Source organism: Schistocerca americana, chromosome 5 (assembly GCF_021461395.2).
Source record: "Schistocerca americana isolate TAMUIC-IGC-003095 chromosome 5, iqSchAmer2.1, whole genome shotgun sequence".
Lineage (NCBI taxonomy): Eukaryota > Metazoa > Arthropoda > Insecta > Orthoptera > Acrididae > Schistocerca > Schistocerca americana.
The window spans coordinates 670,099,160-670,125,639 of record NC_060123.1 but is presented as its reverse complement, the minus strand read 5'-3'; the positions used below and the strand labels follow the sequence as shown (position 1 = coordinate 670,125,639).

Genomic DNA, 26,480 nt, shown 5'->3' with positions numbered 1-26,480 from the left:
TTGTGAACATCTTGCATGGATGATAATTTAGGAAAATGAGCTAGATTTCCTGTTTCCAGCTGACTCACCCAAAGTGTCAATTTCATTTTAAAAGCTCGTATTCGATCTATGAAATGAATAATTAGCAGATCTTTACCTTGGGAAATGTTCAAAGCATTCAGATGGCTAGTTAAATCTGCTAAGAACGCGAGATCACATTTCCATGAAGGCTCTTTCAATTCAGGATCACACATGTTATTTATTTCCATGAACATATTTATTTCATCTAATAGGCAAAAATTCGATTTAATAATTCGCCACGCTTAAGCCAGCGGACCTCGCTGTAATAAGGCAGGCTACCATACTGGATTTCTACATCCTCAAGAAAGCTTTTAAATTGTCTGTGTTTTAGCCCATGCTTCCTTAAATAATTGGTTGCACGAACAACAATACTCATCACATTTTTTAGAGTGATAGTCTTTGCACATAAGTTTTCCTGGTGGATCACGCAGTGAACGCCCCTTATTTCATTTGGCACGGTCAGTTTTTGCATTTTCTCCTTCAACAGCGCAACGAAACCTAATTTTTTCCCTGTCATCGCTGGTGCACCGTCTGTAGACACTGAAACTAAAAAATTCCACGACAATCCTATATTTTCAACACTTTCTTCAACACTACTTAAAATATCACCTCCAGTTGTAGTGTTCCTCATGGCTACTACATCGAGGAGCTCCTTCCTCACCTGAAGATCTCTATTAACACCTCTAATAAATATGGAAAGCTGCGCTGTGCCAGTGATATCAACACTTTCGTCCAGAGCTAGAGAATACGCCATAAAATCTTTATAGATATTTGCAAGCTGGCTCTGGACGTCGTCTGCCATGTCCTGTATCCGACGCATAATGGTCATGTCAGATAATGGCACAATCCGAAACTGTTCAACTTGCAACACCATCTTTTTCTGTAAACAGATACAATTCCTCCCAATGGGGGTTGAACTGCGAAAGCATGGTTGGGGTTACACACCGGCGACTTGACGTGATTCTTAACCAGCGAAGTGACTGTTAGAGCTGATCGTAGTACTTTTAACGTTACACAGTCGGCGCGAATTCAATAGCCACGCTGCGGTCCTATTCATACGTGCGCGCGCATTTCCCCTCCCTATCCTCCTTCCCTATCTCCCTACTCCGCGACCTTGCACCTGCTCGCGACCACGTGCCTGAGCAGACGCGAGTACTCGCGCTCAAAACCGGCCAGTTGTTAAGCCCTGGTGTAGATGATACTTTTCCGAAATTCTGATGGTACGTGGCCAGTCTCGTAGATTCTACTCTCCAACTTGAATAGTTGTTCGAATTTTGTCAACATTCATTACCAAGTTTGCTTTGCACCTAACATCCCTCAGAGCACCAAGGTGAGGTACGAAAAGTAGACCACAGCTACACTACCTTTACACTACTGGTTTCTTAATTCAGATATTATATTTCGAATTCTTGTGTTTAGAATGGTACCTCGTTATCTCAATATCACGTATCTTTACTGGGCTGAGAGAACTGGTGAATAGGGCTTTACGAACTCACAAATAACAATGATTTAAGGCAGATTACCACTGTATGTCAACAGTATGGAACGGAAAGTCGGGCAACGACACCATGAAATGGTCGAAAATTCGCGCTAGATGGTACATCAACGTCATGTCAATTCGCTGAGCCTAGTACCGACCGGTGAAAGTGAGGTTGTGAGGTAACATTCGTGACACAAAAGTCGCGGTATAGTTCCGGAATTTGCAAATTAACAGTGATATAATTTGTTGGTGAACAAAATAACTTTATAATGGGTGTTTTTGATCATTTTCATATGGTAAATTGTTGAGAAGAGAAATAGCATTGTAAATATCAACATTTATTTGCTACCGAAAATACAGACGTAAAAACATGTCAGGCAAGTTTTATAAGGAAATAATCTAATACAATCACGCTGAAGGAAAAAAATATTCAGGTCATCATGAGACAATTGCAATACATCATGAAAATAAAACAAAAATATGAAATAAATATTTAGAAAACGTGGAAGCACAGAATTAACTGTTGTAGCATGAATGAGAGCGATCAAAATGTTTTTGCAGGTGACGACATAGTTCCTGTCAGCAACGTCGGAGTCAAAACATTGTTCCCGAGAAACCTTGGCGGTGACATACTGTTCAGTGTCATAGACGGCTTGTGTGAATGCCGCTATTTGTAATCAATTGTGCAATATTTTGACATGACGTTGCTTTGTTTTGTCAATTGCGAACTGTCATTTATAAAGCAAGTCTTGCAGCAAGTATAGTAACAGCTAGTATGATATTTGGTGGCCACTAGGACTGCAGTTTCCAAGTTAAATGAATAATATATACAGTTCCACGAAGTATAATGTATGGAGTAAAAATTTGAAATGATAACTGCCACGGTCACTATTTCAGACAGCCGTGTTCCTGATCGATTACCCTCTCGATACCTATGGCAATAGTTCGTGGAATTGCAGCTTTCGTATTTACATTGTGATGTCTTCCGTTGAAGCTCTTGAGCGCGCGCGAATTTCCCGCGCTTCGTGTGTATTTTGCGACTTTGGGGATTAGATGTGTGGTGAAGCGTAGTAAAGTTTGTTGTGTATTACGTTAATACAGCGTGGGGTAAGTAGAAATGTAATGTTTTGAAACGTTATAAGTTATGCAGCTGTAACTAATTTCAATTCACCACATTTTACGAATTACAATAACAGTCGGGGTGGAAGGACTCGTTAGGTGAAACTTTGTCGGTTTGTTTCCAAATTTTACTTTGCTATATCAGATATTTTATATCACTGGGTAAGTGATCACAAATTCTGGCCCAGTATTGTGCGCCCTTTTCTGTGTTGAAGAGAACTGTAATGTGTCGTAATGAATGTCATTGTCCCATTTGGTATTTTAGTTATGTTCATCATTGTTTTTGTAGTGTAATGGATCATTTACAACAAGCATTATGTGGGAATATGTATACTGTGAAGTAGTAGTCAAAGTGCCCAATTTCTTTAATAGATGTTTATAAGATGATAGTATGTTTGCATCTTTTACAATTCTTAAAGCATGTTTGAAAGCAAGGAAGACTTTCTCTCGTAAAGATTAGTTACCCCAGAACATAATTCTGCTTGTTGTGTATTATACATACGATTGTTTACGCTAATGGGAGACGAAGTGGGGGAACCCCTCATGTGAGTTATCCCCAGTCAGAATTGGTTGAATTACCTAGTACAACTTTTGATTCTTATGAGAGTTATTTTTCGACATACTGTTGTGATTTTTCTCTGGAACTTCTGCTATATTTAAGAAATGATTATTAAATACGTTTGGGAAATACGGAAGCGTCCGATCCCACCCGTCTGCTTTGACCCATGACGTCACGAATATGGCGGAAACAAAAACAAACACACACACTTTCCACAAGAAGCCTAATGACACCAACGGGACAAGCGCGGGAAATGGGGTGTTTTGGGTGGGGGGCAAACTAAATATAAACAAATTTAGACGCCTTGCGTAGCTACAACATGTAAGTGAAGACAGCCATGCATGAATACCCACCCACCTCCCCAGGGGTCGTAACCCCTGCAACCCATAGAAGATAAAGATGCTTCAGTAACTGATTAGTGTTTTTTGTCTTTTTTAAAAAAAACAAATCTCACGGGATAGAACGAACAGATCAGAAAGATAAATATACTAAACTAAAACAGAAATTCGAGGAAACAGATAATTAAAATAAGTAATATGTGTTTTTAAATTTTAAAAAAAATCTCACGAGATAGAACGAACAGATCAGAAAAGTAAATAAAATAAGATAAAACAGAACTGGAGACAGCCACACTCAAACCAAACTCCGCGCCGTCATGACGTCACACAAGACAACACCCTTACGCCACTGGTCAAAGCCGGCGCGTGGGATCGGACGCTTCTGTCGACCCTACGTTTGCTACCTGTGACTCATAAGTTATAGCCCTTTCGTTCAGTTCAGTAGTCATGATGTCCAGTTCTGTGGCTGGTTGTCCTTTCTCCTATTCACTAAATTCCTTATAACATGAAGTCTGTTGTCAGAATTAATGATTTATGACATTGTTTGGTTTAGAGATTAGAATTAAGATTTACATCATAACTATGTCTTTGTAATTATTTTCTTTTATGTAGCCATAAACTATAATGCCAACGCCAACTAAAGATTCTGAGCCATCTTCTGCAAGGAAGGATGGAACACCATCACGAAGACGAGGAAGGGCTGGTTCAGAATCACGGGATGCCCCTTCTACCCCCGGAAGGGGCACACCTCGAAGGCGTCGTGAAAGAGGTGAAGAAGCGCCTGGTACACCTTCTAGATTGCTTACACCTCGTAGGGTGCAGCCAGTGGAAGAAGAAGATACACAGAGTCCAGCGCGCCGCGGAACACCAAGACGAGGTACTCCAAGGAGACCACAGCAACAAGAAAATGGTTCACCTGAACAAGCTGCTGAACAAGGGCCAAGCAATGCGTCAACGGAGAGAACACCAGCTAAACGTCAACGCAGATCAGCAACAGCTGAAGAAAATCTGGATGATGGGACAAGTGCAGCAGGTAGTGATAATCCACGTACACCAGCCGGAGCAGGCCCACCAACACACACACCTACTAGTTCCAGGCGGCGTGCCCGGGACACACCCTCAAAGTCTTCAGTATCCACAGGTGTAGGGACACCACGTCAACGGAGACGTGTAACCACTGGTGATCCAAGTATTATTTCGGAATCAGATCATCAGTCAGTTCCGCCTGCTTCGCCAGCAATAAGTCTTAATCCATCGAGTCCTTTTGGTAAGTGTATACAAGTGTCAAAACTATGATTGCTATTTTGTGTTAGTAATATGTAATTTATTATTAATTTTCTTGTTTGACAGGTATGACAGAAATAGATTTGAGTTCACCATTAAACTATGGTACCCCAAGCTCAATTTCCTCGATACGGACTCCTCGATCAGGTATTCGAGGCACACCAATTAGAATGAGATCTGACATAAGGACAGACAAGAGAATTCGCCAAGTGAATATGAATGCAGAACCAGTGAGTATATAAACATTTACATCTATATTATCTAATTGGACTTACAATAAAATCATTATAAATTGACATACATATTTTCTCGCTGTTTTATAGTTTCTGAAACACCATAAAAAGGCTACAAACATTATGGTCTTAAGATAACAGCACTCTCATGTAGGGAACATTGTTTACTTTTGTTCTTTCTGTCAACATTAGCTCCTTTTTCTTGTGTTTTTTGTGTGTATTAGTAGCGCCTTTATTCACTTTACCTCCTCCCCACGGAGCATGGTTCATGGTCTGAGATTGTTCAGTAGTCACTTGTCCTGCATTTTACCAAGTTACCATTATATATTTATTCTTTTCCATTTTCAGTTGAATTCCAGTGTTAAAAGTAATTACATATAGGCCTGCTACTAAATGTTTGTAGTTCATTGAAGACACCCACTTACCTATGCAGATTATGTGTGGTTTGAAACTGATGCATTTATCTAGCATGAAAGTACATACTGGTTTCTAGTTTATAGAGAGAAACTTCCATTCTTCATGATATTTTGTGTTTATTCCCAAATCATAGGTCAGTATGGGGAATTATGTTATCTGTTCACAAGACTGTGCTCTGAGAATAGAATTTCATGAATCGAAAGTCTTATCTGCTTGGCCAGCACCATACCATACCTTTAGTATTGTCTTGGAAAGGTGTTGGACTTAGGTGATTATTATGGCACACATTCTATATCGTATGTATTTTTAAAGATGGTCGTTTTAAGTTCTGCTAAATCATTTTCCTTTCAAGGCTTCCATACATGTGCTGACTGCCAGCAAGTGAGGCTACTAACTGACAAATATTGGTGTGACTGGTAGACCACACTACTTGAATTTTATGTGGTACCTTGCATCTATCAGTTCATTGCCTTCCACTCAATGTAAATTTTAAAGTGAGAGATTGTATGTACTGTATTAATAGTGTAAAACATTCTCACTTGGCAATCCACATCTTTCGAAATGAATGGTCAAGAAAAGTCTCCAGTCAGGGACAGTGCCATTAAATACACATTGTGTGGGGTCAGTGTTAGTGATGCTCACCAAGACACAGGAACACAAGGACGTGTGCCAGCGTATGGATAAAGTATCCAATGGGAGAGTGTCTTTACACACCTGCAGATTCTCATACTCAAGTGTCAGTAATTATACTTACTAATAAGTGAGAATTCACAGTGGATTGCAAAGTTGACAGCCATAATATTAGAAGTGTAAAAAATTCTCATATAGACCATTTGCTCTCTAGGATTTAGATTGGAGTCTGGTGCAGAAGTCCTTCATGTCTAGATCAGGACTAGTACCAGTCAAAGCGATGTTTCTCTGCTGCTCTTAGGTCGGCAACACCTCAGTTCCGCTTAGCCAGTGGTATGCTACCTTCCACATAACTATTGAGAGGTGAGAAGAGAGAGAGAGAATTCCTATTGCTGAAATTAATTTCACTCGTGTCACGTTACCTTTTTTCCAAATGTCACAAATTTCAAGGTTGTGATTAAGTTGGAACCTAATAGCACTGCTTACAGTGCTGTGAGTGAATTGAGTAGCCATTAAATTTATAATTGTGGTTACCACAAATATTTGAATTATTTTTTGTAATGTGTTAAAATTTATGAGGTTGTGGTATATTGATGTGAGAATGTGACAGTATTCCTCTCTCTTGCTTTGAAAAACACACCCTTTCATTCCTCTCATATCTCACATTGAGCATTGACAACATTGCTACACAAAACATGTAAGTATGCCACTGGCCCTGATCTTTTTACCCAAAAGTTTATAACAGTTTGCTACTGGGTTTTGGGCAGAAAATTGAAAATCCCCTAATATTCATAGATGTAGGCAAATACCTCGCTAGCACTCCTAAAATTTATTAGAATATTTTGACTTGGGAATGTAAATTTAGGATTACTGTAATATTTGTATTAGGTAGAGCCTGACTTTATCTGGACAGTTGATAGTGGTCTGTATAAAGTTATATAAATGCTTTGTCTGAAGTCTTAAGATAAAAACAGTAGCTGTTTTTCTCCCTAATGCATGTATACAAAGTAATCTAGACCCAGTTTCCATAATTATCAGTATGAGTAAATTAGCACCAATAGTAATATTTAAGAGAAGTAGCTAGCATTTGTTGCTTTAGCTAAACTTCACAAATGGGTGTCCACATGCTGCACATCTTCACATAATAGATCAGAATGTGTCAGTGTGTCACCATATCAAGTTGAAGGCAGCCAACAGGATGATTGTACATGGTATGCCACTAATATATGAAATATTCACATGTGGTGGGTGGCCTTTTCATCACATTCTATTTTTTGCCACACACTGATATTTCTGTTAATAATTTTGCATTTGTTGCAAAGTTATTTCTGTTATTGATCATGTGCAACAGTCTTGCACTGTCAGATTTGAAATATTATTATTGATTCTTTCTCAAAAACAGATTCTAGGTGGTGCTAACAGATAGATCTGTAGTATAGGTCTGTGTTAGCTGACATTGGCAATTTTATTTTGTGTTTCATGCATCCCAAGTGCTGTAGTATTGACAGGGTGTATACGACCCGGGAAATCTGTGAAAAACACGGGAATTTTTCATTCTTTTAGCTTTCAGTTAAATTTTTGTAATTTTGACTGGTATGAATTGATTCTCTAGCAAAGAATGTTACTGTATCCTGCTACTGGAGAATGATACTGCAGCAATAAAGTATAAAAGAGAGGAAAAAATAAAACTTTAGTGGCAAAGGAAATGCACAATTTACAACAACAAAACACCGTGCATGCACGAGTGTCTGCAAATAGCAAAAATATGTCAAATGGCCGTAGGGCGAAGACTATGTAATTATTTGCAACAATAAACTGCTTGCTGTTAGTGTGACGTCACAACTATTCATATTAGGTATGTTTGACCATTTGCCAGCGGGCTGATGTGCATGAGTAGTTGACTCCCGTGTGAGCAGTACCTTCTCCCGCTTACCGCTACTTGAAGTGTGGCTGTTAGCTGTATGAGCAGTAGCAGCAAACAGCCAGATGCACATGAGAAAAAATTTTCCCGCGCGCCCTAGTTGCCAGATTCGCACATGCGCAGAGTTGTCTGAGTTGTAGTGGGGTAGTTGTAGTCTCCACGTGACCCGTGTTTGCGTTAGTGACGTTAAGTGATTTCGCTGCTTCTCTTAGTTTACAGCTCCCACGTGAAATGAAAACAAAACGGATTTCTGTGGCTGGGAGCTATCAAGGGAATCAAAATACATTCACATAATTACAGAGGGCAAAAATATATTATTAGTTTCAGTTTTCTGATTTAATTTTATTTCCAAGTTATTAGCAGTCTAACATTAATCGCCTTGCAGAACAGTGAAGTTAGTTTTGCAAGTTTGCTAAAGAAATTGGGCTTAATAATCTTTCCGCTGAGGCAGCCATTTTATTTCGAACGAAGTGTTTCATTCCACAGTATTGGCTAGTTCCAACTGTTCGCTGAATTTCAAGTGCACATTATCATATACTGCCGTAATAAGCAACCAAAAATGAGATCGTAGAGTATCAGATGGGACCTACTTCATTGTGAATATGGAAAAAAACAATATGCACTTCAAGCCGAATTATGCATTTTAGTATGGTTTACGAAATTACGATGCCCTGGGGAGTATCCTCTGATGCCCTGTTTCTTTTATGGTGTAATGTAAGCGCTCTTAGTGCTTTATACATACGAACATGCGGTCTTCCTACACCACTGCAGCTGCGCACGTGCAATAATGCCTATTTTCTGGCGCTCCCTGGCAACTGCTAAATCGAACGTATTTCTAACAGTCTCCGGATAGTATTGCGAACGGTGGTTCGAAACATGTTACTTTTAAAGTAAATTTCTTTTTACGCAAGATGAATTATGTTACATGCGAGAAAGTGGGAGGAATTTCTAAATCACAGAGCGTTCAAAACTGAACACGTTGAGGACCAGCTACTTACAAGAATTTCGAGCCCAGACATTTATGTCATAATTTTAAATTTACTGGCACATTCGTGTGATGTATCTTAAAGTATAAAACACACAAAAAAGATCAATATTACATGTGAAGGCTTAGCTTCTGTTGTAGCTTGTTAATCGTAGAGACCAATATTATATGTAAAAGCTTAGCTTTTCTAGTAGCTAAACTATGTATATTAACATTAACCCTTAATTTTTCCTCGTTGTGTGTTCACGCTATGTACCCAGTGATCTTGCTATTGGCTGAGTATAACACGTGTCCTATGCTCTGAACATCTGCTGTCATCGGCTCGCAAGATCACTTGGCATGAGATATGATTAGCTTACACAAGGACATCGCAACCGCGGCTTCAACGCTCCGGAAACTAACGCACTGTGTTTGCTGCAATTCGAATTTATACTTTCGTAATACGAAAATATGCAGCGTATATGTAGCCCCCCCTTCCCCCCCCCCCCCCCCCCCCCCCCCCCCCCCCCCCCCCCCCCCCTCCTCCGCCCCAGGAAGTTGTACGTGAGTGTGTATAACGTCAACCGTTCAATGTATTGATAAGTTTTACAGTTCCAAGGGAAAATCTACGGAAAACCCACTGTCACCTAGCACCGAAAAAGTGTATTTCCTCCCGGGAAAAAGCATATTTTTTAAACGGGAATAATCCGGGAATTCTTTTTCCTTGTCCCCGTATACACCCTGTATTTAGAAATAACATGCTCTACATTGATTATTTTTATGTTTATTAATTTACAAATCCTGATTTCAGATATTGTGACACTCAGGTAAAATAATAGCTGTAACAGCAAACATTTGCTAATGAATCCTTTCGATACCGGGAATACATTCTGTTATAAAAAGAAATATAAAAAATAATTTATGTTTTGAAAGGTTTCCTCCAATCTCATTATGAAGTGTGTCAATGCATATTCATTCATATTAAGAGCACATTGTCCTCTGTAGACCATAACATTTCATTCTCTCTGTCTGTCTATCCGTGTGTGTGTGTGTGTGTGTGTATTAACTCTTACTGAGACTCACATTAGTGCAGTTGCAAACAAATGAAAATGATGTACTGTACTCCACCAGTTCACCAGACATCATGTAGCAAGTGAAAAACTGCTAAATATTTTAAAACCAGAATGAAAGATAGCCTTATGAGGCACTACTATAGTGTATCAGGCTATTTGGGCACTAGAATGTATATTCTGCTCATTCCAATGTTTGTATTAAACAGGTGCCAATCTTGCCAGTACAGAAGGGTGTCAACTATCTTAACTGGGTTTATTTGGGCAATTGAACTGTATACATGTATTTACCAATAAAACAACACATATTTATAATGACATGACCTCTCTTATTATTAGGAAGACAAGTACAGGAGGATGGTGTGTAGTGCAGCGTAGTAAACAAAAAAATATTTCATAATATGCATTCTGCATATATGTAAGGAATAAATGCTTTAAAAACGATTTTTTTTGTCTGTTTTAGCAAGTGTACCCGCTTACAAGCAGCACACAAGTCACACAGTTTTTTCAGGACTGATACCTAATACTGGTCACTTTCATCTTGAGCTTGAAACCATCACAAGGATCTAAACATGTAAATAAATGAGAAGCAGCCAAATTTTCATCTACATTTTTTGGGCCCCTAGTTGATACGATGCTGGCAGCATCAATTGTACCAGTTTGGATGTTTACAGTTTCTCTATCCTGCATGGTTTGATACTTTGGATCTGCATCATCTACACTTGTACATTCTTGATCATTATCTTTATCACTGACTAGCAATTGAGTTTTTTTTTTTTTAACCTTGTACATGTCAAGTGTGTCATTCTGTTCATTGTTTACAATCAGACTGAGATTGCCAAACCCAGAGGTTTATTCCAGGCTCTTTTGTTTTTTCTTTTTTCCCCCAGATTCTTCTCCTTTACACTATATCAAGCTGCTGCAGTAATGTAGGACATATCTTTCAAATCAATATTTTTATGATTTCTTAAGACTTCCTTCTCTTTCTAACATAACAATTCTTTTTTGTAATACTGTTTGAACATCTGAATGCCTGTATCCATTATGTTAGATGAAAGAAAAATCATTTTTATGAACTTGCCCTTTTCATTTAAGGTAACAGTGGTGGATGAGTTGATGTGTTGTTAAGGAGCAGTTTTTTTACTATTCTTGGACTGATAAGGTTTTACAGAGGGTATAAAAACTCCCTTAAACCATTCTGTGAAATTCATATTACACATCCCTGCACTCTTCTGCCATATGTACGCGGTGTGCATGCAGACATGTTAACATGTTTAAAACAAAGCATTTTTTATTTTTACCAATGACGAACATAGGCCATGGATAGCTATCAGTAGCATTAGTACAAGCTAAAGCAGTAATATGATCCTTGCTTATTTTTAGTGGTTTTCAAGTAGCCCCGTTCACTACTGACCATTTGCACCTACAACATGGCATTACCACATTAACAAATAAAGCTTTCAGGGCTGCCTGCCAATATCACTTCGACTGTTTTGTGTTTGAATGGGCACAACCCATAATAGTGAAAATGTTCAAGACAATGAGTTCCCACAGGGAATAGTACTCTACATCTTTGTACCCTGCAGAACGTCGACTTCACAGAGCTACACACAAAACATGACTGCTGAGAATCATGGGTGTTGTTTCTCACCAGTGAAATCCTGTGTTGTACATTTTTATAGCCTTGTTGTATATTTCTGTAGCCTCTAGTTGATTCGTCCCAATACTACACTTTGCTTAGGAGATAAACTGCTACAAGTATTCAACAATCATACTTTTTGCCTGTACTATTTGACAACTAATTAACGTAATTAGCTCACATTACCAACTAAAGGCAAACTATATGAGGAGGAAACTTCACATCTTCAGTTTCCTCAACACCACCACCAGTGGAGCAGATCGGATCATTTTATTATGGCTAAATCTTCTTGCCTAGTCTGTGTCACCTATGGTTCAGCAGAACCATTACAGCTCAGTTATGAGGTCCTATCCACCATAGTGAAGTAAAACTTATCAACTGGCATGGCTGCAAACTGTTACGGATTGTCCATAATTATTACAGAATTATCACCTTAATTACGGAGTTATGGGAAGTTGTTAAAAAATTACAGGAATAGACATTTTACAGTTTGGTGATTTAAAAAAAAAATACTGAACGGGTAGTTTACATTTTGCTGATCATATGCTACTAAAATATGTTATAGATTGTAAAAATTTTCTTCCCGAGCATGTAGTAGACCTGTCTATGAACAATTTCGTCAATAGAGCTTAACAAGATGGATCATGCTGAGTGACAACAAAAATTTTTTGTTCTGTTTGTGTTAGCTTATTTATAGGAATAAAACTGCTTTTTTGCCAAGTGACATCACAAGGTTCAACTCAAGAGTCTATAGGCCGAAGTGGTGTTTCTAACCAGATGACGTCACAAGATGCGCAGTTCACCTATTTATCCATAGTTACTAATACACACCACAATGATGCTATTACAGGAATGGCCATCTCCTCGTCAATTTTTAAAATTGCGCACTGTTAGTAAATTATTATAGACCAATGACATTTTGTAATTTTGTGATATATTGCTCGGTGGTGTTATTTGTCTTTTTAGGAGTACAAAACACTTTGTATATAGTGTTAATCTGTTAAAGATGTTTTTACTTGTTTTATCAAAACTGCAAGAAATAAGATGTCTTTTTGTTCCTTTGGCACCTGTTACATTACCAGAAAGACGAAGCTGACGCAAATGATGATGCTGATTTTTTTAAAATTTAGAATTGTTTTTATTCCAGAAAATCTTCTTCATTTATGGTCAGAAAGTGTCTGGAATTTAGTGTCTAAAGGTCTAAATCAGGCTTCTAATTTTTAAAATATTCTGCCCCCCCCCCCCAAAAGGGGGGGGCTACGTGATTACCGATGGCCTGTTTGCGGCTTTTTTGGGCTGGAGCAATCCTGTCGACAGTCACCATGTGAAAGTGGGTGTCCCATCTGAGAGACCGATGTCAACAATTCCTTGTCAGCTATGTGATTACAATCAGCTACATGCCCCAAACACCCTTGTTATCCTGCTCTGTTCCAAAACCAAAGTATCCAACTGCTCACCATTTCTGAACAGATACAATGGCCGAGGCGAGGCTTGAGAACCTTCACAGTGGACTCAAATTTCCCAAATTTGCATCTGTGCATGAAAACACTTCTCTGACATCCTTCATATGTCTCCAGCCAAGTAGTATGGATGGACGTGCTCCGTGGTCCCAAGGAAAATAATGATGCTATAATTTACCAACATATTTTCTACACAATCATAACCTACATATACGTAGATGGCACTCAGCTCAATAATCATGTTGGTTGAATCCTGATAACGGCTATGAAGTTTAGGCTGATAACAACACAGATTTGTGGTCCAACTAATGGAGTCACCACCTGTGCTCTGGCTAGCCTATCAGCTTGTTCAGTGCCACTAATTTCTGAGTGACCAGGGACCCGCAGCAAGTTTACCCTGTTGCTTTTCCCCAGAATCGCAAGGGTTGCATGACATTCTGCAAGAATATTTGATTGTGTTGCTTGGGCTGGTGGGTGTGTCGAACTGCTTGGCTGAATGAATGTAGCTGCTATGATCCTTGTAACACCTGTGTAAGTTTTCTTTCACACACATTCTGATAGCGAATACCCCAAACTCAAATACTGTAGTCTCTTTTCCCCTAGAGATATTGCCCACTTCCGTCAAGGCTGTACCCTGTATACCCCACCTCTAGCAACTTCATCTGTTTTCAACCTTTGAGTAAACCAGGCTGTCACATGAATGATATCATGGTTCTTTCTTCCACTGCTCACTCTCCTGTAGTTACATAGAAACATTTATTGCGGCCGCTGGAGATTATTGCATAGTCAGCTGACATTTCCCCCGACCATTTGTATGCTTACCGCAACAGTGGGAATGCTGCTAATTCCATTGTTATGGCTAGGCAGACCAATCTCTGCACCTCATTGTGCTTCTTAGCATCCACCTTTTGTTGTACTTTATTCCACTATGTCACTCCACAAATTACCATAGGCCTGATTATTGGATTGAGATCCGTTGTGACTAAGACTCCAGATTTTTCCACATGTCCTCTTAGTGCACATAAGAGAGCACCTCTTGTCTAGGGACATGTATTCCTTTTATAAATGGTCTGTCAAATCATAACTGATAACAAGAAAATATATGAAAATAAAAGGTGTTTCTGGTTACATCATCTCCAGTAAATGACTAGTATCAAATAACAACAATCATTTTTCTGGTGACAACTATCAGGAGTGGATTAAGCTGGAACAACTGTTTGAATCTGGTTGTTAGTAAGGTAACTATTCAGCTAGTGTTCATTTTAAGAAAACTAAATGGATATGAATCTCTGCACAGAAGGTTTGGTAACTTTTCTTGTGTATTTTGTTAGCTATACATTCCAAGTTGAATTAATTTAATGGTGTGGAAAAGCTTGAGAGACTCTTCATTGGTTTTTGAAAGTTTCATTGAAAGACTCAAATGTACTACAGTGGGTGGTAACGGTAACAGTTTTGTGCCTTGGAATATTCAAGAGAAGTTTACAAACATAGTGCTCGGAGCCACATACACCTCTCTACATAATTGTCTAATCAAGGGAAATCAGAAGGCGGGGAATGAAATAAACTGAAATTGCTGACATATCATTATTGCACGTATTCTTGTTATTAGGTTGTAACAACAAAAATAATCAATTTTTGACAATATAACATAATTGGAAAGATATAAAATGTACTCACCAAGTGGTGGCAGGAAACAGACACATAAAAAGGACTTTACTTATGCAAGCTTTCGTAGTCAGTTGCTCCTTCTTCCAGCAGAAGGGTTGAAGGGGAAGGGAAAGGAACTGGAGAGGAACCCAGTTTCTTTCGCTTCACACCTCTTCCTTCCCCTTCAACCCTTCTGCTGGAAGAAAGAGCCATTGGCTCCGGAAGCCCCTCCGAAAGCTTGCATAAGTAAAACCTTTTTTTGCGTGTGTGTTGTCCTACTGCTGCTTGATGAGTAGATTTTTTTAGCTATCTATGTTATATTGTGATTAGGTTATAAATGTTATATTGTGATTAGGTTGTAATAGAGTAGTTTCATGATTCTCTATCATCCAGTCAAAATTTAGAATAAACAGAAATTAGGCTCAATCATTTCTTTTTTGTACTCTTTTTTTTGTGAATATTTCGGTTATGTTCTGAATTGATTTGGATTATTGGTAGCAAATATCTGAAAAGCATGCATTTCAACCGTGCACGTAGTTTTAATAGTTCTGCCTTTGTGTAGAATCACCTCACTTTACTATAGTGCAGGAAATCATCGGATGTATGAAAGAAACAATCACGTATGTGGAAGAAGAAATCACAAGTTGGTAATTACTTTCTCAGCAAAAGCCAATTCACTCTAAATTTCCATCAGTGTATATTTGAGGAAAGGGATATGCATGAGAGATATAGACTGATAAATGAAGTAGTGGAGAATGCATGGGCACACACAGGTGATGGGAAGGAAACCAAGAATGCAATTTTAAAAATTAATTGGTGATTTTCACAGCTGGACACAATTCAAGAACAACCTGGTCCTGAAGCAGAGCCGCAGTTGGTCATCTGGGGAACAGATGTCGTCGTAAACAGATGCAAGGAAAAATTCAAGCGTTTTGTGGAAAATTATGTTGATCCAGAAGCAGATGATGATGAACGGACTGAGGGAATGGATGTTAACCAACCACTTTACATTCAGAAGTTGGAAGAGGTAGAGGTCACATATTTTCATTCATGTTGATAACTTTAATTGCCACTGTTTGAAATATGTAGTTCAATACATAGTATTGTTTCATTATTTCACTGTAATAGTACTTAGATTGTTTTTCCTAGATTCATACGTTGGAAGAACCATTCTTGAATGTGAATTGTGCACATTTAGAATCTTTCGATAAAGAACTGTACAGGCAGTTGGTGTGTTATCCGCAAGAAGTTATTCCTACATTTGACATGGCAGTGAATGAGATGTTCTTTGAGCGTCACCCAGCTGCTGTTTTGGAACACCAGATTCAAGTACGACCATTCAATGCTCATAAAACAAGAAACATGAGGGGTCTAAACCCAGAAGGTATGTTGGATGAAGTCGTCGTTAATAATTTTAAGTGATATTATTTTAATGTTGTAGGAAAGCTGCCTAAAAAAAAAATACTCGTATTAGATGGCTTCATGACTGACTTGCTATTCTGTTTGTTGTCAAATTTTATCTTACAAAGTACGCATTAAGTATTTCAAGAGTAAAGGTTGGTTTGCCATAATTCTCTAGTCCTGGCAAAGTATTTGTTCAGTTGTTCCAGTCCAGCAGCAAAGGAGTTCTTGTCACTACAGATATGCCATCCTAAGTAGGCGAGGCCGTACGGGAGGAATTTTCTGGTGTAGAAGTGGCTGTCAAAATGCAGGTGCTGTTGGTGGTTAATGGATTTAATGTGGATAGAGCCGTCAGAGAGGTAGAGGTGAGCATCCTGAAAGGTAGCACATTGTGTTGAGGAGAAATGGGTGAAGTTGATACGAGATAAGATGTTGGAGGGTGTCTTGGTCATGAGTTCAGAAGTCAGAGATATCATCATTGAACCTGAAAAAGAGGTTTAGGGTTTGAGAGGCTAGCAAGGTTTCCTCTGAATGGCCCACAAAAAAGATTGACGTAGGAGGGTACTGTGCGAGTACTTGACATTACCATGGGTGTGTTTAAAGATTTGACCTTCAAAAGTGGAATAATGGTGGTTTAGGATGTGGTTGGCTAGAATGATTAGGAAAGAGGTGGTAGATTTGATATCAAGAGGATATTGAACTTTGCAGCCATAGGCATGAGAGATCTTAGTGTAAGACATTACATCCTCAGTGATCCTAAACGTTGCTAATCCTTTTTCTTTGTCCCTTTTCCTTCACCTGCAACCCTTCTACCAGAAGAAGCCGCCAATCCGAAAGCTTGCCAATTTTTACAGCTTTTATATGCGTCTTTTCCTGTCACCAGTGTGACTAGATTTTTTTTAATCAATCTATATTATATTTTCAAACACTGGTTATTTTTGTTGATTTGTTATTATTTTATGAGTAATCTCTACTGTCGCTATATAGGCTTTTATTTTATTTTATTTTGTGTGGTTAAAAAGTAGTGCTATGAAATCCACTAATATGTTTTCAAGTTATTTACTTTACTTTTTATGTAATTTAAAATATTACTAATAATGAGGTGACTCAGATGTGATTCGTATACTCTGTTATTGTTGTTAAATGTGTATGCAAAATTACTTAATTATCAATGAAAATTCTGGTGATCGTCTTGTAAGCCAAAAAAAAGGTTAATGAAATTAGTTAATACTGTAGAACATCCACAATTTTGCACTGGTTATTTGTTTTGTGGTGGAAGAATCCATTAATATCCATGATTAATTTCTTATGTAAAAATATGAGGCAATGAGTGTTACATGTAACTGTAACATCTTTTATGCCTTGATTGGATGCAGTCTTGAATGAAGTTCTTTCTAAATTTCTCAGGTTCAGCCCTTTATTTCATCTATCCTGTTAGCCTGTTGGTATTATTGAAAATCAAATTTTAGTTGACTTGTTTGTAGATAAAAAGAAATACATGTGTTTTGCAGATATTGACCAGTTGATTACTGTCAGTGGAATGATAACAAGAACATCAAATATCATACCAGATATGCGAGAAGCGTTTTTTAAATGCCTTGTGTGCTCATTCAGTACAACTGTGGAAATTGATCGTGGGCGAATTGCAGAGCCTACCCTGTGTACGAATTGTAATACAAACCACTGTTTCTCATTGGTACATAATCGGTCACAGTTCACAGATAAACAAATAGTGAAACTTCAGGAATCACCTGGTATGTATATGCTAGTTGTTTAGATTTTTATGTCAATGTAACTATGTTTCGTCATTCTCCCTGTTGCCATTCCTTCTTATTTCATATCTTCATTGCAGTAGGCTATTTTTCATTGCATAAACTTCATTTATATTTTTTGTTGTGTGTTAATTAAAGATGAGATGTTGAGCCTTTTGTGAGAAAAACTTTTCATCTTAAGTAATAGTTTAATGTGCATTGGGAGGCCCTAGCCACACGACATTTCCATTTTTACTGGAAGATAGTTATGACTTGTTCTTGTATAACTGTGAGAGTGAAAGAGCACTTTGAATGAATATAGCAAAAACACATGTTCCTGGGGTTTTGATAATACAGATATTAACTGGGTAATTTAAAGTTTCCATTTCCAGTATTGTATGCTAAACTATTCTGAAGAATGTATTCACATAGAACTAAGTAGTATTGCTGTTGGTTCAGTGCAACCTATTTTACTGTCCACATCATACTGCCTGTATAACAAAGAGGAGGAAAAGGTTCAGGTGAAACTTTTGTGCTTGGAATCTATAGTTTGAGGTTCTTTGCTCAGTTTTCTGAAGACTAATGTTAGTTACAGTGTAGTGCGGAGTCACTTCTGTTTTGGTATTGAAGCCTGACAGTAAATGTGAAATACACAGTGATGATCAGAAAATCTAATTCATAGGTTTGTTGGTCTGTCTCAGTAAAGTCAAAAAAAATTAATAAAAGGAACCTTCAACAGAATTAGCTGAGCTATGTTATTTTGTTTCTTACATTGCATTATTTGCGATTTTTGCCGCATGTTTCCATCTTCAGTCTCGAAATATTTGTAGAATGATTGGATTTATATATCAATTAATTATGTCTGTAGGTTTTACTTTGCTTTTTTGTTACTGTAGCAATAGTTGAACTAATTTGGTTCATTACTGCATTACATCTCTCAAGTATTTTAAACAGTGCTTGGAACTGTTTCCAGAATCAATCATTCACTCTGTAATTGTTGTGGATTCAGTCTGTGTGCTGGACCAGCAGTTGAACCTGAAGCCTTTTCCTTTTAGAGGCAGTGCTCTTGCTAACTTGACTTATTCGTGCATGTCTCACGACCCACCCTCATTGCTTCAGTTCTGCCAATACCTCACTTCCAGTTTCCAAAATTAAAGTGCTTCCACAGCCATATAACAGGCAGTTATTGACTTTGAGAGAGACAACTCAATAATGACCGTGTTTTGGACATGTTATATTAGAGGAGCAGTATGGCAGGGCATTCAATGCACGTTATGTTCTGCCTCTGTCAATCAGAGGTTTAATTTTCCCAGTCGCAATTTTGGGATTTATGTCTATCTCGTGCACAAATATTTGTATTTATTCATGACTTGGCACTAATTATTGTCCTTCATAATGCTGTGAACAATAAAATTGCAAAAGTAGCAACAAAACCTTTGACAGGAATAAGTGGAACATGATGTTATTGCAACAGTTTCATAGCTGCTGTTTTTACAAGCCATTCAATGTTTGTTAATTTTACAGTTATCTTTGAAAATTTTTATTCCAATATTAGATACCAAACATGAATTAATTATCTTTGTTAATTTTATTCTTATATCAAATACCAAGTATGAATTAATTCAGTATATTTTGGGTCTGTTTGTGGTTCCATTCAGATAATTCAGAAATTTTACTGTGTGTGTGTGGGGGGGGGGGGGGGGTGGTATCAGAATTAAAATTGTACTACCAGTTCTATTACAATGTGGTCTCAAAGAATAACTTTCTGTTTGTGATTATAGACTTAAGATACTGTGACTCTGTATTTGCCTGCATTAATGTAAGTTACAGTTGAACATAATCTAATTGATAAAACAATGCAGGTTTTATGTTCCAGTTTGAGTGTTGTTAGTGGAGTAATATTTACATAAAACATTTAAGATTTTCTTAATAATTTTGTTGCAATGTTTTACCTGTTTCATTATTTCTTGAAATACATGTGAAACAAGATTTTTTGTGTGTTTTCAACACTAGCCAAACTCAAAATAGTCACTAATAACTAATGCAAAGGTGCCACGTATTACGAATCAGTCGTAATAATTAAAAATTTCCCTCAGTAATTACGACTTTCACGACCCACATGGCAAAAGTTACAATTTTTCCATGTTTTTTTAATTTATAAGTGTAAGTATATAAACCGCTCAAAAGTATGCAAAAGAGAAAACCATTCTCACTAATATTTCTTTCCACTTACTTCGTAAACAGTTCATATACTTGTCTGTTTCTGCCTCTTGCAGAATTTTGATTATGTCAAACACCATGGATGGTATATGACTTCACTTATCGCAACCTGTAATCAAGTATGAACTGATTTATCTTGCACTGTTGTTCTCTTTGCTAGTCACATGATGACCCTTCCTGGCTTGCTACCACGCATGTGTCTGTTTAGTTGTGATTGATGACAAATTGAAGTCAAGCTCTCTTTAATGAATAATATGTATGTGTGTGACTTATTAACAAGCATTTATTGCATTGATCATAAACAAATTAACATCCAGTGCTCTTCTAGTGCATTCTAAGCATGTGTTGAGGAAATAGGTTTGTAATATATTGAAATAACAGGGTGTATTCACCCTGGGAAAAACCTGGGAAGTTTCTCATTCAGAGAAATGAAGGAAAAACAAGGAATTTTTTTAAAATTATGGGAACTTTTCATTGTTTTAGTTTTCAGTTAAATGTTTATTATTCTGTCTGGTAAGAAATGATATTCTAACAAAGAATTTTACATCAGCCAACTAATCCAGAATGATAATGTTGCAATAAAACATAGAGAGAATAACACCAAAAGAAAAATTCAGTTGCAAAGAAACTGCACCATTCACAAAATCAAAAACACACAAGTGTCTGCCAGCAGCAGAATGTCAGAATATGCAATACTTCGTAACAACAAACTGCTTTCGATGAGCACAATGTTACAACTGGTAACATTTCTAACAGATCATGTGAAAGTATTGTGAATGGTGGTTTGAGAAGTGTTACTTTTAAAGTAAATTTCCGTTTATGGAAAATCAATTGTGTTACATGTGAGAATGTGCGATGTATTTCTTAAATCGAGAAGTGTTTAATTCTCATTCAAAACACTTCTCAAGGACCAACCACTTAGAAAAATTTCAAGTACAGAAGACCAGCCATTTATGGCATTACTTAAAAATTCGCAGGCACATTGTGTTTGATGCATCTTAAAGGATAACACATACTAGAAAGGACCACGACTCCAGTTAGCTTTTCATACTTATTTTAGTTCTTTCATAGATTACAAATTATGAAATAAAAATGGCAAAAAGTATAATTATCCTTCAAAAAACAGTGCAAACTGAGTTCTTAAGCAATTTCACCCTTAATTAGCCTTTCTATAAAAACATCAAAGTGCTCGATGGAACATATATTCAGCCAGGTAACCCGTGAAATTTTTGGTGCACAGTAATGCAATTTATAATCTTGCTTGTCAGAAATATTCAGCTGCTGCAATTCAAGCAGTGTTCTTAGGATCCTGCCTAACCACACCATCAGAAAAAAAGCAATAAATTAAGTTTTGCCGTGCATTAAAGATCTTTCCAAAACTCAATGTTTTCTTGCTGCGTTTCATTTCCTAAGTGCTGGGAAGTTCTATGCTGGTGTACAAAACCTTCACCATTCAAAGGATTGATAAGTTTTGCTGCTCCCATAGAAAACCTTTCACCCAGGAAAAAGTGCACTTTCATTTAGGAAAAAGTGTATTCGTAACTGGGAGATCTGGGAATTACCCCCCCCCCCCCAGCAATTTCTGGTGCAGCAAAATGTGTGTGGTGTGATACTGGGGTTAGTGACACAATCAAACAAAAAATTGTTCAAAAGTTGAGGGAGGAATACTTCTGATTGAGCGACACATCAAAATATCCTGCCACAACTGCCAGTGAGCGCCCCACCCCCTAGACCCACAATGTCTGCACTATCTGGTACATTCCTAATTGGTTTTCTTAAAAGTTGCTAAATAAATGCAGAAAGCCAGTAATCTGTGAAGAAAAGCTGTGTTGGAGGGCAGGAATTACACAATTTTAAAAGGTGTTTATGACTAATTGCAGAAATAATAATTTTTATTTTGTTATTCCTTTATCCATCTCTACTGGATCAAGAGCTTGGCCAGTATTCTTAACTCTTGTTTCTTGGCAGTGGTGTAATTGTTTGTCAACAATGGGAATTCACGCGTGTTGAATTCATGCGTGTTGTATGTATGTGTGGGGGGTGGGGTGAAAATACATTTATTGTTATAAATGGACCCTTGTTTTACATTGTTTCTGATTACTTATAATTTTTCCTTAACATTTCTAAAGTGTGAAGTTTTGCAGTAAGTATGGTGACTTGAATAAGATACTTAAAATACAATAAATTATTTCAGATGACATGCCTGCTGGACAAACTCCACACACAGTGTTGCTGTTTGCTCATAATGACTTGGTAGATGCTGTGCATGCTGGTGACCGTGTGACAGTGACTGGAATATACCGTGCAACACCTCTGCAAGTCAACCCAAGAGTCAGTAGTGTGCGTTCTGTATACAAGACTCACATTGATGTTGTGCATTACCGGAAAACAGATAATCGCCGCCTACATGAGCAGGAAGATGGGTAGGTAACTTATTCATTGTTGATAACTTCTATATTTCCCATTTGTATTCTCTATGAATTAATATTTTTGAGTTGAACAGGTTGCCGCTGACAGTTGTTAGACCACTATGGTGGTGTTCTTATTGCAGTTATTATGAGATAAAAATACTATAATTGTAGTCCACATTTAAATGATAAAAGCCACTCAGCTTCAAATGACAAGTGTTTGAGGGTGGGGTGGCAGAGGAGGGCATGATGCCACAAGAAAGGGCTCCTCTGATACGGAAGCTGCAGCTCTTTTTGTTAAGAAAGAAATCACCATGAAAACAAAGTACTCCACAACATACAATAACGTGTTCAGTAGTAGTGTGAGAGACTTGCTTGCCTTAATATATATAGAAACTTATTGCCCAGAAGCATGCTAGAAGAAAATTACGCAATGCTCATCCAACTCTTCAAAGAAATAGGGATATTCATGACAGCTTCAAGTAGCAATATTCTGTAATTTAATTTCTTGTAAGTTTAGTGGTTAATTTTGGTTCAAAAAGATCAGCATTATATGTATCTGAATCTCTGACACGTCAGATGGTGTTCGCTGCGAGATGATAGCAGATGCATAATAAGTTAATGGAAAACCTTCGGTTTTATGAGAAAAAAAAATTCACAAGTCGAATTCTTATGTGGTGAACAAGCACATAAGCTGTTGAATGTTGTTACCCAGTGTTCAAACTTCCCTTTGTGTAAATTTCTGGGTCCTCTGACAAACAACTGGAGTTCAGTTACAGTGAAGTTGAATTACAGTGTGTAAAATCTTAGTGTCATGCCTACTGTTTAACATTTCCTCCACACAATTTTTTCGTAGTACAATTGTTTAAATGGGGAAGTTTATTTTGACAGCAAATTAAAAATGCTTCCAACTATTGCTTGGCTGAAGGAACTGAAGACTTGTTAAAAGAGTAGCAGAATCATCTTGTTTAGTCATAAGAAACAGCGAGGGGAAAGTGATAACAGTGTACACTCCGGTTTTCTTAAAAGTGGAGCAATGTCACATACTGAAAATTTTGCGCCAGTGCCCTGCATAGAACAACAGTTAAGGTAGACAGTTTTGTAGTGGTACAGGGTACTCTCTCCCATGCACCTTAAAGTGGTTTGCGGGGTATCTACATAGATGTATGTCTAATGTGTTTTTTAAATCATTTGCAAACAAGCCACCTCCCCTGAATTCTGTTCAATGTAGCACATGGAAACATGAATATTTATGCTATAAATAGCTGACATGGTAAGCAGATCACACTTACTTTTATTGTGATATACTGACTGTCTTTGCGTAGGTATGTAGTGCGTGTTTAAACACATTTTTGGGTGTCTGTATAATTTGGTTATGTTCTTGCTGTATCCTCTAAGAAAACTGCGCAACAGCCAAAATAGCAATTGCGGTCATTAAAGCATAATCCGTATCACTTCAGGCAGGGGGGGGGGTTACCTTCATAGTCTCAAATGTTATTGAATTTAGCGTATGTTAAAATTCAGGAGTGAGAAACATGTATGTTTTTGATGTCTCCAAAAAAAATTCCATGCCGTGAAACACAGGCCTCTAAAGATGGCACTGCGAACACAATTTTGAAGATTTGAATTTTGGAAAAAATTTGAAAATTCTGTATCTCCGTAACAGTTATAATATTTTGTTAGTTTTTTGTATTTGAAAGAAAATTGCTTTATGATTACAATGGTATCCTCTGTTTGGACATATCTGTCAAAGTTCTTTTGCTGTCGCCTTTTGAATTTTTTTTACTTTATTTACAGATCTTTTTTCTTTCAGAATTCCAATCCGGAACAGTTACTTATTTCCTGTTGATTAGTACCATGTAGTACTGTATTCTCTGTAAAGGAGAGCTTCCACTTTTAAGTTGGACAGGTTTTATTAAAAAAAAGAAATCAAGGGTAATGTGTGTCTTCACTGAAGTTTTTTCTTACTAATTTCTTTGCTACAATGTTTATTTCTGTTGTCTTTGTTGTAGTTATTTCTTAATCACTTTCTTAGTTGCAGTTATTCCTTTTCACTTTTATTGTTGCAGATATTTCTTACACATTGTTGTAGTTTCTTTGTCATGGTTGTTCAGTGCAGATCTCTGTATTGTAGTTGTTCAGTGCTAATATGTTTGCTGAAGAGGCTTCTAAGAAATCTGAGACCATCCGGTGAGTTCTATATTTTCATGAGGGATTTGACAGTTGACACAGTTGCATTGTGTTTTGTGAAAAGGACTGTTTGAAATGTCTTCTGACTGGGGCCACGGGAGAGTGAAGTGTGATGACTATTTGCATATACATAAAAGTGACATGTAAGACAAACAACCCCCACCCACCCACCCCAAGGAACCATGGACCTTGCTGTTGGTGGGGAGATTTGCGTTCCTCAGCGTACCGTAGGTGCAACGAACAACGGAGTGGTATCTGTTGAGAAGCCAGACAAATGTGTGGTTCCTGAAAAGGGGCAGCAGCCTTTTCAGTAGTTGCAGCGGCAACAGTCTGGATAATTGACTGATCAGACCTTGGAACACTAACCAAAACAGCCTTGCTGTGCTGGTACTGCGAACAGCTGAAAGCAAGGGGAAACCACGGCCGTAATTTTTCCCGAGGGCATGCAGCTTTACTGTATGATTAAATGATGATGGCGTCCTCTTGGGTAAAATATTCCGGAGGTAAAATAGTACCCCATTCGGATCTTCGGGCGGCGACTACTCAAGAGGACGTCGTTATCAGGAGAAAGAAAACTGGCATTCTACGGATCGGAGCGTGGAATGTCAGATCCCTTAATCGGGCAGGTAGGTTAGAAAATTTAAAAAGGGAAATGGGTAGGTTAAAGTTGGATATAGAGGGAATCAGTGAAGTTCGGTGGTAGGAGGAGCAAGACTTTTGGTCTGGTGAATACAGAATTATAAATACAAAATCAAATAGGGGTAATGCAGGAGTAGGTTTAATAATGAATAAAAAAAATAGGAGTGCGGGTAAGCTACTACAAACAGCATAGTGAACGCATTATTGTGGCCAAGATAGACACGAAGCCCACGCCTACTACAGTAGTACAAGTTTATATCCCAACTAGCTCTGCAAATGATGAAGAAATTGATGAAGTGTATGATGAGATAAAAGAAATTATTCAGATACTGAAGGGAGACAAAAATTTAATAGTCGTGCGTGACTTGAATTCGATAGTAGGAAAAGGGAGAGAAGGAAATGTAGTAGGTGGATACGGATTGGGGCTAAGAAATGAAAGAGGAAGCCGCCCGGTAGAATTTTGCATAGAGCATAACTTAATCATAGCTAACACTTGGTTCAAGTATCATAAAAGAAGGTTGTATACATGGAAGAATCCTGGAGATACTAGAAGGTATCAGATAGATTAAGACTATATAATGGTGAGACAGAGATTTAAGAAACGGGTTTTAAATTGTAAGACATTTCCAGGGACAGATGTGGAGTGTGACACAATCTAGTGGTTATGAACTATAGATTAAATCTGAATAAATTGCAAAAAGGTGCGAATTTAAGGAGATGGGACCTGGATAAACTGACTAAACCAGAGGTTGTACAGAGTATCAGAGAGACCATAAGGGAACAATTGACGGGAATAGGGGAAAGAAATACAGTAGAAGAAGAATAGGTAGCTTTGAGGGATGAAGGCAGTGGAGGGTCAAGAAGGTAAAAAGACGAGGGCTAGTAGAAATCCTTAGGTAACAGAAGAAATATTGAATTTAATTGATGAAACGAGAAAATATGAAAATGCAGTAAATTAAGCAGGCAAAAAGGAATGCAAACGTCTCAAAAATGAGATTGACAGGAAGTGTAAAATGGCTAAGCAGGGATGGCTAGAGGACAAATGAAAGG

General features: G+C 37.7%; 1 protein-coding gene across 1 annotated transcript in view; it reads left to right on the top strand.

Annotated features, from left to right (window-relative positions):
• Positions 1-2,527: 2,527 nt before the first annotated feature.
• Positions 2,528-26,480, top strand: part of LOC124615717 (DNA replication licensing factor MCM4) — a 43,667-nt gene continuing 19,714 nt past the window's right edge. Inside the window, exons 1-7 of the mRNA XM_047143780.1 lie at positions 2,528-2,647; positions 4,169-4,823; positions 4,907-5,070; positions 15,651-15,848; positions 15,971-16,205; positions 17,734-17,976; positions 22,388-22,616. Coding sequence (XP_046999736.1) covers positions 4,181-4,823; positions 4,907-5,070; positions 15,651-15,848; positions 15,971-16,205; positions 17,734-17,976; positions 22,388-22,616 — 1,712 coding nt within the window. The 5' untranslated portion in view covers positions 2,528-2,647; positions 4,169-4,180. The remainder of the gene's footprint in view (positions 2,648-4,168; positions 4,824-4,906; positions 5,071-15,650; positions 15,849-15,970; positions 16,206-17,733; positions 17,977-22,387; positions 22,617-26,480) is intronic.